Source organism: Peromyscus leucopus, chromosome 10 (assembly GCF_004664715.2).
Source record: "Peromyscus leucopus breed LL Stock chromosome 10, UCI_PerLeu_2.1, whole genome shotgun sequence".
NCBI lineage: Eukaryota > Metazoa > Chordata > Mammalia > Rodentia > Cricetidae > Peromyscus > Peromyscus leucopus.
Window position 1 is genome coordinate 51,371,062 of NC_051071.1, and position 14,400 is coordinate 51,385,461.

A 14,400-nucleotide genomic window follows, 5' to 3' on the forward strand; every position below is an offset into this window, starting at 1 on the left:
TGCGCCAACATGCCTGACTACAACAGCATTTTTAATTGTGGAGTAAAATACTCATTTTGGAGTTGAAGTATGAACAGACATCAAGAAATGTGCTAGTGAAATCTAAGTATATTGTTTTAATCATAATTTTAGGAGCTTGACAAAATTTAGTGCTACAGATTTAGTTCTGGATTCATTTTCAAGCAAAAGTTTTTTCTTCCTTTTACCCCCTGATATTTTATTAAGAAAAACAATTCAAGCCTACAGAAAAGTTGAAAGGACCATCCCATGAGCACCTACACCCCACCCACCATACAGATCTTTGCGTTTTGGTAAATTTGACGTCTGTCTACCTTTCTATGAACCCAGCTTATCTTGATGAAATCTTTATCCCCACACACTTGGGCTTGCTTCTCTTTAGCTACAGTTCGGACTTTGTGTTTGCTTGGTTGATTCTAGTTCTTAGTTCCCGTCTGTCACACATGGACCGTGCATTCTACCGTAGCAGAATTCACTGGAGAGCCTCCACGCTAGAAGTTATCTAAGATCCAACCTCATCTTCAAAGAAGACACTTCCCGATGTTTATTTTAAGATAATAAGAATATAATGTTTTCTAAAGGTAAATTCTAAGCACTCATTGTTACAAATTATGTTTGGCCTCTGGCCCAGGGAAGTGAAAGGCATCTTTTTAGAAACAGAAGGGAATAGAAGCAGTGTTAAGTATCAGAAATTCCTCAGACCTGCTTTAAAAACACAGGCATGTAGCTCTTCTTTTTCCCATATGCGATCTACCGATTGCCACTGCTTGCTTTATTTAATCTTTCAGTCCGTATTCCTTTACTGTCCAAACCATTGGTCCAGTTTGCTTCTATTTTATAAATATGAGTTCGAAAGCAGTTCTGGATCTTCTTGACTTTGTGGGTGACCCGGTGTTGAGTTTAGGCAGGCCCCTCTGTGGGTAAGTCTCTATGCTGACAGCTGCCCTGCCTTGAGCCTAGACAGACTCTTACGTGTGGGGCCAGTTGCAGCCAATAAAGACATTGCCCAGAGTGACTAACATTTAGCAGGTGCTGGGTGGTATTTGTCTCTGTTGCTCAGGTATGTGCTCCCGGCGGGCCTGTCTGACAAACATGGTTCTTCAGCCATCTCTTAGGCTAGTGTCACCTGTCCAGAATACGTGTTTCCTCCTCAGTGCTACTGTCTGCTAGAACCCAGGGGTAATGTTAGTGTTCCTTCTTGGAGAAAAACATAAGCTAGTAGCTGTTCTTCTCACAGATGTCCTAATTATGAAGAACGCTTGGACTTCATAAAAGTGAACAGTATGTAGCTCTTGCCAGAGTGTAGCTCTTCTCTGAACCCCAGCTTTCTCTCGTCAACACTGGAGGTGCAAAGCATTCATCAGGGAATTAGGATTTCATTATTTCAGAGAAGACAGTCTTTGAATAGTTGAGAAAAAATGTAAAAATATGCTCACTAGCCATAGGAATTAGGCCATATTCAAAGAGCATTGTGTATCCATCGGTTTGACAGAAATGTAAGGATGCTGACGGGGCCCTGAGAAGATGGCCTCTTGTGTGCTGAGGCTAGGGCTATGAATTGGAATCATTCCAGGGGAGAAGCTTGGTGATACCTGCTGTCGCTGCAGATGCTTAGTGCCTGTGACCCAGCAAGGGTGTCCCCATTATTTCCTTCACAAAACCTACCGTGTGCATGCTTAAGGAGCTGTGCATGAGAGTTCACTACAGCCTCCTTCACAAGAGCAAAAGAGTGGAATAAATATTTAATAATAGGAACAGGAATAGATTGGTTATACAATGCAGTAAAACTGCCTCAGGCTGAAGTGGATGAACCAAAAACAATTGTCAGCATGAATGAATCTCAAAAACAATATTGGGAAAAGAGAGATAATTGCAGAGAAATTTCTTGTGTGTTGTGTGAGAGAGAGTGAGTGTGTGTGTGTGTGTGTGTGTGTGTGTGTGTGTGTGAGAGAGAGAGAGAGAGAGAGAGAGAGAGAGAGAGAGAGAGACAGATGATTTAAACCTAGATTCCATATAGAGGAAAAATGACGTGTGTCCTTCTGAATCTGGCTTATTTCACTTAACACGATTATCGGTAGTTTCTTCTACTTTCCTTCACATGATATCATTTTGTTCTTTTATATGGCTGAATAAAACTCTGTAGTGTGTGTGCACCACATTTTCTTTATCCATTTGGTCTTTTGATGGCACCTAAGCTGATTCTGTTCCTTGCTATTGTGAATAGTACTGCAGTATAAATATGGATGTGAAGGTGTCTCTATGTATGCTGGTTTAGAATCCTGTGAGTACATACCCAAGAGTTTTTGAAAAAACTCCGTGCTAACTAATTCACATCCCTATGACCAGTGACACCTTTAATCTGGGTGTTTATTTACATTAGACAGCATGTGTTTGATGGATACATGTAAATAAAAATATAAAATATAAATTGATGTAATAAACACCCAATTCAGGATAGCAGTTGACATTGTCGGGGATAGTGGTGGTCCGGAGGTTTCAGTGAAGTGTAATGATTCCTAGGAGCAGAAGCCAGAACACAGGTAGTCGTCATAAGTGACAGTCCTGGAGTAAGAACTGTGCTCTAAGAGTGTTGGAATGTGTATTAATTCATTTAAAGATCATGACAAATCTGGGGAGACAGTTCAGTCTACAGGGGGAGGCACTCAGGGGTAGCAGGTCATGCGCTGACCATGCCACACAGCTGGGGGCCAGCGGAGGGAGCTCACCTGCTATTAGTTCCAGAATGCCCTGTTCTTCTCGTTCCTCAACATCTGGCGGTGCTAACTTGACCTGAACAAGGCAAGGGTGTCTGTAGTGCTAGTGTCTATACTTTGCTGTGTGCTTGAAGTATATAACAACTACTACAAGGAATGTGTTGGTGGTATTCAGAGTGATTGAGAGTTTGTTTGCTTGTCTTTTTTCTGACAAAATCATCATCTAGCAGAAAGCAGTCAGGTTGAGAATCCATGTAAACAACTCAAGGTGCAGATTTTGGGGGGTAGTTTTTGGAAATGTACCTCCTTGTTAACAAGTAACATTCCATACTTAGTGGCTGCCAGGCTCCACTGTGCTTTTGGTTTAGTGGCGTGTGTAACTGAGAGAGGGAAGCTTGGTTTCAGAGGAGAAAGAACGGGATCATGAAGTAACAGGAGAGAAAACGGGAGACAGATCATAGAGAGGGATGGAGGGTTTACTATAGAGAGGATGGATTCAGTGGGTACATTTAATTTTTAACTTAGTCTCTGAAATGCCTCTCAGGTAAGTTACTGCTTTATTTTAAAAGGTTGGCAGAGGAGTTCTTGTGCCTTACTTATTCCCTCCTGCTGTAGTCTCATAGCACAGTGATATGATCAGATGATTGTCACTCCCAATTCACCAGGCTCCGAGAAAACGGGAAATTCGCACAAGGCCACAGTTAGGAAATAGCAGATTTCTGACTCAGTTGCTGAGCCTGAGAGAGCTAGCTGAGTAGATTCAGAGCACATTTTTTCATCTCATTTCAGATAGGAAATTGTGCATTGGACTTGCAGGCATGTTGCTAAGGAGCACACGGGACCCCAGGCTCTCAAAGCAATGGGTCCCAGAGGTGGTTCGTGTGCACCCAGGAAGGCGGGAGCTTTAACTGATTTGACTTTTCACGTCTCTGTTTCTAGACACCACAGGTGGCGCAGAGAATCTTGGGAGTGAACTGCCACCCAGTGCCACCCGGTTCAGGCTAGATATGCTGAAGAACAGAGCCAAGAGGTCCTTAACTGAGTCGTTGGAGAGCATCCTGTCCCGGGTAGGTAGCATCCTCTCTTCTCACGTGAGTTGAATAATTCTCAGACAGAGCCTAGGATTCAGCTCGGTTTTATGTCTCGTCAGACTTAGAGGAATAATGACCTACATTCTCTTTATTTTTTCTTCATTCATTTATTGAGATGGTGTCACACTGTGTAGCATACCTGACTTCACATTCCTAATTCTAGTGTGGGAAGTTGCACTCCTGTAGTATGTCCCATGGGATTCTGTGCTCTCAAGAGTGTTGTTATTTGTACAGTCCCTATAAAGAACAAGATTATGTATGCCAAGATGTAGATCCATCTTCCCTGGTGTCCCTGGGGACAGCTTCAAAAACTATCCTATCAGCTCCTTTTGTTAGGTGTTTGGAACTCCTTATAAGCAGAGTCATGAAATATTTGACCCATGGGCCAAATCTACCAGCCTCTTGTTTTTGTAAGTAAAGCTTGCTTTATTTACACAGTACCTTTCATTCATTTACCTGTTATCTGAGGTTACTTTTGTAGAGAACTTGTCAAAAAGGCCACATGACTTACAAATGGTAAGATGCTTGTGAGATACTTGCAATCAAGACCTGTGTAGAAAAAGTTCCCCACAGCAGCTCTCTAGGAAGATCCAAGTAACCAAGCATTGCCCGGGAGTTTCTTAGGAAAATCCAAGTACACTGAGCATCACCTGGGAGTTCCTTAGGAAGGTCCAAGTACACTGAGCATCACCTGGAGTTCCTTAGGAAGGTCCAAATGACATCACACTAGAAGTAAAACTGAGCATCACCTGGAGTTCTTAGGAAGGTCCAAGTACACTGAGCATCACCTGGAGTTCCTTAGGAAGGTCCAAGTACACTGAGCATCACCTGGGAGTTCCTTAGGAAGGTCCAAGTACACTGAGCATCACTGGAGTTCCAAGTACACTGAGCATCACCTGGAGTTCCTTAGGAAGGTCCAAGTACACTGAGCATCACCTAGGAGTTCCTTAGGAAGGTCCAAGTACACTGAGCATCACCTGGGAGTTCCTTAGGAAGGTCCAAGTACACTGAGCATTACCTAGGAGTTCCTTAGGAAGGTCCAAGTACACTGGGCATCACCTGGGAGTTCCTTAGGAAGGTCCAAGTACACTGAGCATCACCTGGAGTTCCTTAGGAAAGCATCCTCCTATTCCATGCATGTGAACAGCCTTATGTCATTTCTAACAAATCAAAACTGACACCTTTAGAGCTTGCACTGTTTCATTGTAGTTCTTTGAAATGTTTGAGCATATTCCCTCTGAAACATTAGTCAGTTAAAGATGACTTTGTCCAATGGTATTACTGAGAATTTCACAACACCTTTTAAGATAATTCAAAACAGTCCAGTTATAAAACCAAGGCTGAAAGGGCTTGCCTTTGAGAGTTCCCAGGGGGATACAGGTTGACTGAGTGACATGCAGGTGGCTGGTTACGACCACCTGTGACTCAGGAAAGAGCTATTTATTGAGTGTGCTTTTGGGAACATCACAGATGAATTGCCCCTTTTTCCTGTGTGTGAGATCCACCGGGCTTCGTAGACTAACTAGGTCGGTATGATCCTTAAGATGATGACAGAAATGTGATGGTCTTAATGTGCTCAGCAGTGGCTGTCAGTGACTTCATTTTTCTGAGCTTACTTAATGAGGCCAGGCTGCCTCCAGCTGATGATGCTTTGGGGGATGTATCTCAACTGCCTTCTCTTTATGTAGGGTAATAAAGCCAGAGGCCTGCAGGACCATTCCGCCAGCGTGGATCTGGACAGCTCCACTTCTAGTACTCTAAGTAACACCAGCAAAGTAAGCACATTCTCCTTGAGTGGTACCCAAGATCCAGCCAGCAAGCCTGCCCATCCTGTCTACACATCTCTGTGAGAAAGGACAAAAAAATCCCCACATCCCTCCAGTCATAAAACGTTTAGTGTTTCCAGGCCCTCTGCACAAGTGGAGGGCTAGTCATGTGATTTTTTTTTTCAATCCTAACATAATAGCTTTACATAAAAAGGCAAATAGCTGTTCCCATAAACAAAGAATCCAGATCATAATTTTAGACAAACGAGAGCTAATTTGTAACAACCAACGAACGAGTCTCTTATCCAAAGAAGATTTTTGCAATAATAAAAATAAGTAAATTTGAGAGAGCTTCAAAGGTGGGAGGGCGGGTTGGGAATTGTGGGTCATAAATCTCCGAGACTGTGTCCTGCCGCTGACCCCGTGACTGTGAGTACACATGACTGTTCGGTTTAAGGAAGCAGCCAAGCCTTGCCCCTGTGGTCTGAACTGAGCACAGGTCCAGTGAGTTGGCTGATAGTCCTCGGTGGTGACACACCTGGTGTGTCTGTCCCCTTGCCTTCCTGTCTCGATCTGGAGGCATTTACACATGTCTGAGCCCGGTGTGTTTAACCCTGTGACTGCCAGGAGCTAAATTGGAGGTTTGGTGTGAGGAGACAGCCCCCCCCCACTCCTCGTCCCTGGTGGCGGCATGCTCTGATGCAAGAGTGAGCGAGGCTGAGCTCCAGCTCCTCGCCAGGGAATTGCTGTCAGTTTTTCAGAGCTCTGTCCTAGCCTTGCAGTTCTCAAAGGCTCAAATCCCAGCCAACAGTAAGCGAGACATTTAACATTGTGACGTAGTTCACAAACGTAGCCCTCCCCCACAAAATAAAAATGGAGTTACAAAGACATTATTCTCTGAATAATAGGCTACATACACTACTATTTTCATCGCTTTTATTTCTAAAATGCTCCTGGCAAGCCACTGAATTGATAGGACCACCTGCTAGTGTGTGGAGCATGTGCTTTGAGACACATTTCCTTCGGTGAGCACGACTGAGGTTTTAACGTGCGTGTGTGTTCACTTGTCCTGGGTGGGATCTCAGTGCCGAATCTCCGGTAAACAGCAAGGTGATGATGTCGCTGCGCCTGCTGGTTTGGTAGACCCACTGTGTTCAGGAAGATTCTGGAAGCCAATTGTCTACGTGTAGTTTTCTAAGTGAAGACCCAGTGAACCCTATCACCATCCGGCCTCCTCATGACACACACCAACTAATTGGACCTCACAATTCACTCCCAGTACGCAAATGTTGTGTTGCTGGTTTACCTGTTGTAAAAAGATGAGTGGGCCCACAGGAGAGAAAGGACAGTTAGACGAGTAGACCTGGCATTGGGAGTGTGGCAGGAGAGCTTCAGACAGTAGATGCCGGTGGTCTGGTTGTCAGGAGTGAGGGAAGAGGTGGAGTTTGGTAGTGGGAAGCTCGGAGCAGGATGCTGATGCTGTGAATTCAATCTTGAGGAAAGCTTGGAGATTGTGGGAGAGGATCCTGGATAGCTTGGTGTCAATTAAGAAGTTCCTGACACTCCCAGCCTTTGTTTTTATGGTCCGCTGCCGCCCACCCTCTTTTCTGATCTTGCTACCTAGCTCAGGCTGACCACGATGTGTATCCGAAGCTGGCCTAGAATGCCTGATTCTCTGGCCTCTACTTTCCAGAAGAAGGAATGGTGGGCATGGTCACCGTGCTTGGCTTGTTAGGATTCTTGATGAATGTTTGAGCACTCAGTAAGGAGGGAGTGCTTAATGAAACTTTAGCTTATTTCTGTCGAATTAGAATACAAAGCACTGTGAAGTTGTTTCATCTTGCTTAATTCAGGAAATAGTACAGTGAGTTCTCACTGTACTCTTACAGTGAGCTGCAGCAAGAAGTTAAATGATTTCTCCTGAATTGTGTGACAATCAGTCTCAATGTGTGCATGTTTCCACTCTAGGAAGAATATAGGGTATAATTTTTAGCATCAAGATTACCAGGTTAAATCTCAACATTAGATCAGAGTCAGAAAGAACCTTGAAATGTGGGTAAACATCCATGAACACACTTGGCAAAGATAAAGAAGTTGTTTCAGTGGCGGAAACTATCCCTACAGTACCACACTTGGAGGCCTGTGAAGAGCCTGTTCTCTGGCCTCTGCAGTCTGTGGTATGACTTCAGAGCAGTCAGTGTTGCAGCTTGTGAACTTTATTATAGCACTTGGGACGTTCCCCATCTCTTCAGCAAGCAAGCACCTGTCTCCGAGAAGCAGATGTTATTCAGTGGCCTTAAGAGCCTTATATTTCTAGACGCCATTCTAGTCAGATAGGTCTACACATTTAGTGTTTCCCTGTGCTCAGAGAGATTGCCAGTCCCCCAGTTTCCCTGTGGTATGTCTAATCTGTTGTCTGTCTGTTGTCAGGAGCTGTTCATGGGTGACAAGGAGGCCTTGCCTGTCTCTGAGAGCTCCTTCAAGCTCCTTGGCTCCTCAGATGACCTGTCCAGTGACTCAGAGGGCCACATTGCGGAAGAGTCGGCTCTACTGTCACCCCAGCAGTCGTTCAGAAGGAGAGCCAACACCCTGAGCCATTTCCCCGTGGAGAGCCAGGCACCCCCAGAACCTGCTCAGAGCTCTCCAGGAGTCTCTCAAAGAAAACTCATGAGGTATCACTCCGTGAGCACAGAGACGCCTCATGAACACAAGTAAGATTTGCTTAAAGCATCACACGTATTGTGTTTCCTGAGTGTGCTTTGGGGCAGAAGAGCAACCCGAGTCACGTTTGACCCTTGACATCAAAAGATAAAACTTAAAAGTAGTGTTGCTGGGCAGTGGTGGCACACACTGCCAGCACTCAAGAGGCAGAGGCAGGCGGAGCTCTGTGAGTTCGAGGCCAGCCTGGTCTATAGAGTGAGATCCAGGACATCCAAGACTACACAGAGAAACCCTGTCTCAGAAAACAAAACAAAAAACTTGAAGTAGTGTCATGTTCTCCCCGGCTCCTCAGGAGGTGTGTAGGGGTAGGTCTAAGCAAGCATTGCTCAAAAGCAGATGAACATGAGCAAAACTGGTCCTTATGTGTATCATTAGTCCTTAATGCATGGGATGGTGACTTTGGAACTTGTCTCCTGGTCTTGGGAAAGGTGGCATGTGGGTATGAGTAGAGGAATTTCCTTCTTCATGCCTAGATCTGGGCTGTGGTGGAATGGGGACACAGTGTTCATACAGGCAGAGTGGGAGAGATGTTCTCTGGCTGCCCATGATGATACCCAGAAGCCTGGACACTGGCCCTGGCTGTCTTGGTCCTAGGTATAACCTGGCCATATCTGTTGAACATATCTGTTGTATGACAGAATCAGAGTTGATGCTTTCTGAAGTCTGTCACTGGGGATTCTGGATTCAGGATTCACTCCTTGTCTTAGGGTTACTATTGCTGTGAAGAAACACCATGATCAAAGGCCAGTTGGGGTGGAAAGGGTTTGTTTAGCTGACAGTTCCACATCACAGTCCGTCACTGAAGGACAATTGGAGGCAGGAACTTACACAGGAGAAGCCTGGAGGCAGGAGCTGAGGCAGAGGCCATGGAGGTGTACAGCTTACTGGCTTGCCCCTCATGGCTTGCTCAGCCTGCTTTCTTACAGCACCCAGGACCCCCATCCCAGGGACAACCTCACCCACAATGGGCTGGGCCCTCCCCCACCAGTCACTAAGAAAGCGCCCTACAGACTTGCCTACAGCCCAGTCCTATGGAGGCATTTTCTCAGTGGAGGTTCCCTGCTCTTTGATAATTACAGCTCGGGTCAGGTTGACATAAAACCAGCTAGGACACTGCTTTTAAGAACTGGGCTCAACTAAACAGTTAAACTTTGCTGGCCATTGAAGAGCACAAGCAGTGGGGGGCAGACGCGTCCCTTGTATTTTGCTGGGTTTATGAGTGACTATCCCCAAGTATAGAGACTCTAACGGGGCCCCCAAATTATCCTCTAAAATAGGTTTAAAGTGGTGCCATAGTCGTGTGTGGTGGCTGCTGACAGCAGAAGGGGGGGACGTGTGTGCTCGCCTATGTGGCTTAGAGCAGCGCAGGTGTTTGTTAGGTGTGGCGGGAAGATGTGACAGGTGCCACGTGCAGAGCTGTGGGTCGGCTTGCTTTCCTAAGCCACTCACTGGGAATCGTCGTTGGCTCTTTGGAATTCAGCCGGGTAGAGGCCGGAGGAGGACACCCTCCAGATGTTTAACAAGTCTGAGGGATCTCAGGTGGCTTAGCTGTAGCCTGACAAGTTCCCTGCTTCCCAGCGCACGGTGAGCAGCAGTTCCGGTGGCGAGCAGCATTTCCGGTGGCGGTGGAAACATTCCTACCTGAAAAGCCTGAGTTCTGTGCCATTCCCCGGGTGGAAGGACTGAGGGCCGCTGCTTTTCCTCTCCCCAAGAGCTCTGTCCTGGGCTGTGATGGGCCAGCCATGGCGGGATGGGGCAGTGTCTGCCTTTTGCATATGGATTTGCTTTCCTAGTCTGTAGGAAACAGGACTTTGAAATTCGGGGCAAGACTTCCTAAAGGGAAATGTTGGTTCTAAATCGGGGGTTATTTTCTTTCGCCTTATTAAATCTTTTGTCAGTTCCCAGCAAGGGTACAGAGCAGAAAGTATTATTGGAAGTATGGACAGTGTTAGTCTGTGAGAACAGAAAGGAGTCAAGAAAAGCCCCTGTAGCTCCAGTGTTAAAATGGTCTTATTAATAAAACACCCTGAGCCTGAAATTGGTGTGAATGCTGAAAGATGGGAGAGACAAAGAAACACGCCACCTCTTACAAGCTCTAGGACTCCTCAGCCTGAAAAGCCTCAGCCCAGTGAGCTTCCTCAGCCGGAAAGGCTATAGTTCCTGTGTCTTCACACCTTATATCCCTTTCTCCTCACAGCCATCTCATTTCCTGTCTCAGCCTTCCTAGTGCTGGGATTAAAGGTGTGTGACTCCCAAGTACTGGGATTAAAGGTGTGTGACTCCCAAGTGCTGGGATTAAAGGTGTGTGACTCCCAAGTGCTGGGATTAAAGGTGTGTGACTCCCAAGTGCTGGATTAAAGGTGTGTGACTCCCAAGTGCTGGGATTAAAGGTGTGTGACTCCCAAGTGCTGGGATTAAAGGTGTGTGCCACCACTTCCTGACCTCTGTGTTTAATCTAGTGGCTTGTTCTGTCCTCTGATCTTCAGGCAGATTTTATTAGGGTTCACAATGTATCAGCGCATTCAACAAAAGCCGTGCTTTCTCTCCATTTCTGTCCACGTCCCCGCAGTCTGCCCCTGTCCCCTCTAATCCCACTTTCTGTGGTTGTTTAGTGTGGACCATCTTCCTGGGGGCGAGTCTAAGTGCTGCTCAGGGCAGCCTTCAGCTCCTCCGCCTCGTCTTAACCCCTCCGCCTCCTCTCCAAACTTTTTTAAGTACCTAAAACACAGTTCCAGTGGAGAACAAAGTGGCAATGCTGTGCCAAAAAGGTGAGCGCACTCGCATGGCCAGTGTTGTCTGTCTGCCCAGGCGTTCACACTGACTGAGCCCAGCCGCATGGGGGCTGCCCTTGGGGGGCACCTAGTCACCGCTTGTGTGTGGGGGGGCTTTCGGTTTTATTTGGCTTTACTATTTTCAGCTGTCATTTGAATACTTAATTTTATCTCAGTTTTTTTTTTTTTTTTTGTTGTTGTTTACTGTGGAAAGTCTCACCAATGAATAGTTTTTACACTTAACTTTCACATCACGTGACTTGCATGGGAAGGCACACGTGCATGTGCACAGGCTGACAACTGTGTTTGTGTACACTGTAATTTGTGCCGTGTCAGAAACTTTCTCATTAATTCAGATAACATCCTTGCTTTTCAGTTCGAGGATAGACTGATTTTTTTTTCTAATTTAATTCATTGACTGAAAGTAAAAGTCAGTTTCACTCACAAAGTATTTCAATGGCTTACCTGGTTTACTTAGCATTCCAGGAAGAGGTTTCCTTTTTAAGCTTAGAGTTTTACTTTGTGTGTTTATATTTCTTCATCCTTAACTCTTTTTTTAACCAAACTTAGTGTCTCCTACCGTAATGCCCTGCGGAAAAAACTCCATTCTTCCTCCTCTGTGCCAAATTTTCTAAAATTTCTGGCTCCTGTAGATGAAAATCACACCTGTGACTTTATGAACACGAACAGGTAGGGCTCGACTTAAACCCATCAGGTCTGGATGTTCTGAGTGCTGACTGAGTTACTGTGTGATAAATGGGGCGTTTCCCTGCTCTTTTGCCATTGGATCCTGACAGCTGAGTCCGGTGTGTTGCCTTTCTCAGGCGGTTTCTCCTCACAAGTGTCATTTTTAAGCATGAAGCCAGCTTGCTCTCACTTTTGCATAGGGTTGGTTGGTTGACGTTGTTACCTTTGGAAGAATAAAGAGTCTTTCCTGGTTCTGTGGGGCTGTCGCGGGGCAGTAGCCTGTGCCCGTCCTCCAGAAGCCAGCAGGCCCGTCTCCCAGCTGTGCTGACTGTCCCCCTGTGGCCATACAGGGCGTAAATCGCAAGGGCCTGCCCTAATTGTCTTGTGAACGGAAAGAAAATTAATGAGATGATATTTATGTATCAGCAATAATACTTTGTTTTATAGTTTTCAAGCTAAGGTTTTTAAAGCAGGCAATGTCACCAGGATTGTACCGTTAATTCCTTGATGGTTCTCTCTAATTAGACTACAGCTGGTTTTCTGTTTATGTGTGTGTGTGTGTGTGTGTGCGCGTGCGTGCGTGCGTGCGTGCGTGCGTGCGTGCGTGGTGCGTGTGTGTGTGTGTGTGTGTGTGTGTGTGACAGGTGAGGAGGTGGTGAGTGTGTGCGTGTGTGTGGAGGGGTGTGGTTAATGGTATTCATAGAGGTTTAGGCTGGTGCTGAGAAAAGTAGACCCACATGTTAACTAGCATAGTTCTGGTGACAGGCCCTCAGCTGGGAAGTTTTTCTCTTTTGAAGTAGCACCCAGAAAGGCACAGTTGGAAGCTACCATCTGTGGAGCATCCTCCCTGGAATGCCTCTTAAGAGAGCAGTGGTGCAAGGCATGGGATCTTAAGACTACTGACCCACTATGACTTTGATTTGATTTCTTTGGTTCTCAAATTATTTGTTTATGGAAAGATAAAGTTAGCGGATAGTAAGCCCTGCTGCCTTCTGGCCGGTCATGAATCAGTTGTCTTGCCATTTTAGGGACTTTGAATCCAAGACAAACCACCTGGGAGATACAGATGGGACCCCTGTGAAGACCCGGCGGCATTCCTGGAGACAGCAGATATTCCTTCGAGTGGCCACTCCACAGAAGGCCTGTGATTCCCCAAGCAGATATGAAGGTACGGCTGTCCCTGAGGAGTTCCGGAGCCGCACAGAGGGCCCCGGATGCTCTGACACTGGGAGGGGGATAGAGAGTGGCTCACGTGGCTGCAGTGTCAGAGGTAGTCTCAGAGATGACATTAGGGAAGGACATAGAAGTCATGTAGGACCAATAGCACCTTAACATCCATGTAGGGGGCCAGGCAGGCCCTGAAGTCCTCCCCAGAGAGAACCTCAAGCTGGATCGAGCTGTCTGAAATTCTCACCAGTAGGATCATGACTTTTGCCACACCTAGATAAGGGAGCGTAATGCCAATTAGACGCTTGTCTTTGCGAGTGGGGAGGTATTGAGACAGGCCTCACTGTGTGGCCCTAGCTGCCTGTAACTGTATAGACCAGGCTGGCCTTGAACTCTGAGAGATCCACCTACCTCTGCTTCCCAAGAGCTGGGATTAAAAGCGTGCACGGCCACTCCTGAGCAGCTATTTAAACTCATAATATTAGAAAGAAAATCATTCAAGTACTGGTAGAAAATAACCCTGGTGGCTCCTTGTACAAGCTCAGATGCTCACATGACTTGTCCAGTCTGCATTTGACTCCAGCCGTATAATCCTGAGCTATTCAGAGGACACCTTACTGTTTCCATAAGTAAAAGAGCAAGGCAGGGGTCTCTCTTCTCAAACCTTTCGCTGCTCTTGGAAGAGGCTCCTGACACAAACCAGCAGTCATTTTAAAAGCGTGGCCTTTGCTGCTCAGTAATGGTACTAACTTGCAAGAGCAGTGGTGTGGTCTGTCAATCAGGGTTCTGATTTTTATGTCTGAGCCAACACTAGAAGAAAAGACTGTTAATGACTAAGGACAAAATCCAGAAAAAGAAGGGGAAATACAGAGAGGACAGTGAGGGAGTGGTGAAGAGGTTAGACCAGACAAACACCGTCTCTTACTACACTAGCCCAGCAGGCCAGTTTGTGTGTCCAAGCCCCTGTGAAATCAGACTCACGAATCTGAATTTTATATTGGAAACCTAACTGAACAAGGGAAGTAAAACTGTACTTACAGTTTCGTTGTCTATAAAACTAGGGAAACATCTTCAAATATGTCTGTCTCCTGTCTATCCTGTGGATAGAGCGCAGACCCCTGTGCATGCCAGGCAGGTGCTGTAGCATTGAGCTATACCCAGCGTGCCCCCCCCCCCCCAAATCAGCCAGGGCTACCTGGCTGGAGTTTTATGAGACTGGCAAGTTTAAATTAGCAAAGTCTGAGAGGGCTAACTCTACTTCTGAGACTGAAGGGGTGGTCCTCTACATCTTAGATGGTAGGTCACATGTGCAGGGCCCCCCACATGGAAGCAGAGCCCCATGATAAATAAGAAACCATCAAGTTTCACTCAACTGTGGCAGACGTGTGTTTCCACAATGAAGTAAACATAGATCATGAAATGGGACGCTGAAAGCCAATTGGTGGCTTAAATAGAGAGTCCAGGG

The 14,400-nt window shown here is 46.2% G+C and overlaps 1 protein-coding gene across 4 annotated transcripts in view; it reads left to right on the forward strand.

Annotated features, from left to right (window-relative positions):
* Positions 1-14,400, forward strand: part of Tbc1d1 (TBC1 domain family member 1) — a 198,287-nt gene that overhangs the window by 127,345 nt on the left and 56,542 nt on the right. For 2 of the 4 annotated variants that reach the window (XM_028868134.2, XM_028868135.2), the window contains 4 exons: positions 3,672-3,799; positions 5,512-5,598; positions 8,020-8,300; positions 12,797-12,936. In XM_028868134.2, coding sequence (XP_028723967.1) covers positions 3,740-3,799; positions 5,512-5,598; positions 8,020-8,300; positions 12,797-12,936 — 568 coding nt within the window. In that variant the 5' untranslated portion in view covers positions 3,672-3,739. Of the gene's footprint in view, positions 1-982; positions 993-3,671; positions 3,800-5,511; positions 5,599-8,019; positions 8,301-10,922; positions 11,079-11,651; positions 11,772-12,796; positions 12,937-14,400 lie in introns of all 4 variants that reach the window. The other 2 variants (XM_028868136.2, XM_028868133.2) reach the window with 2 other exon arrangements.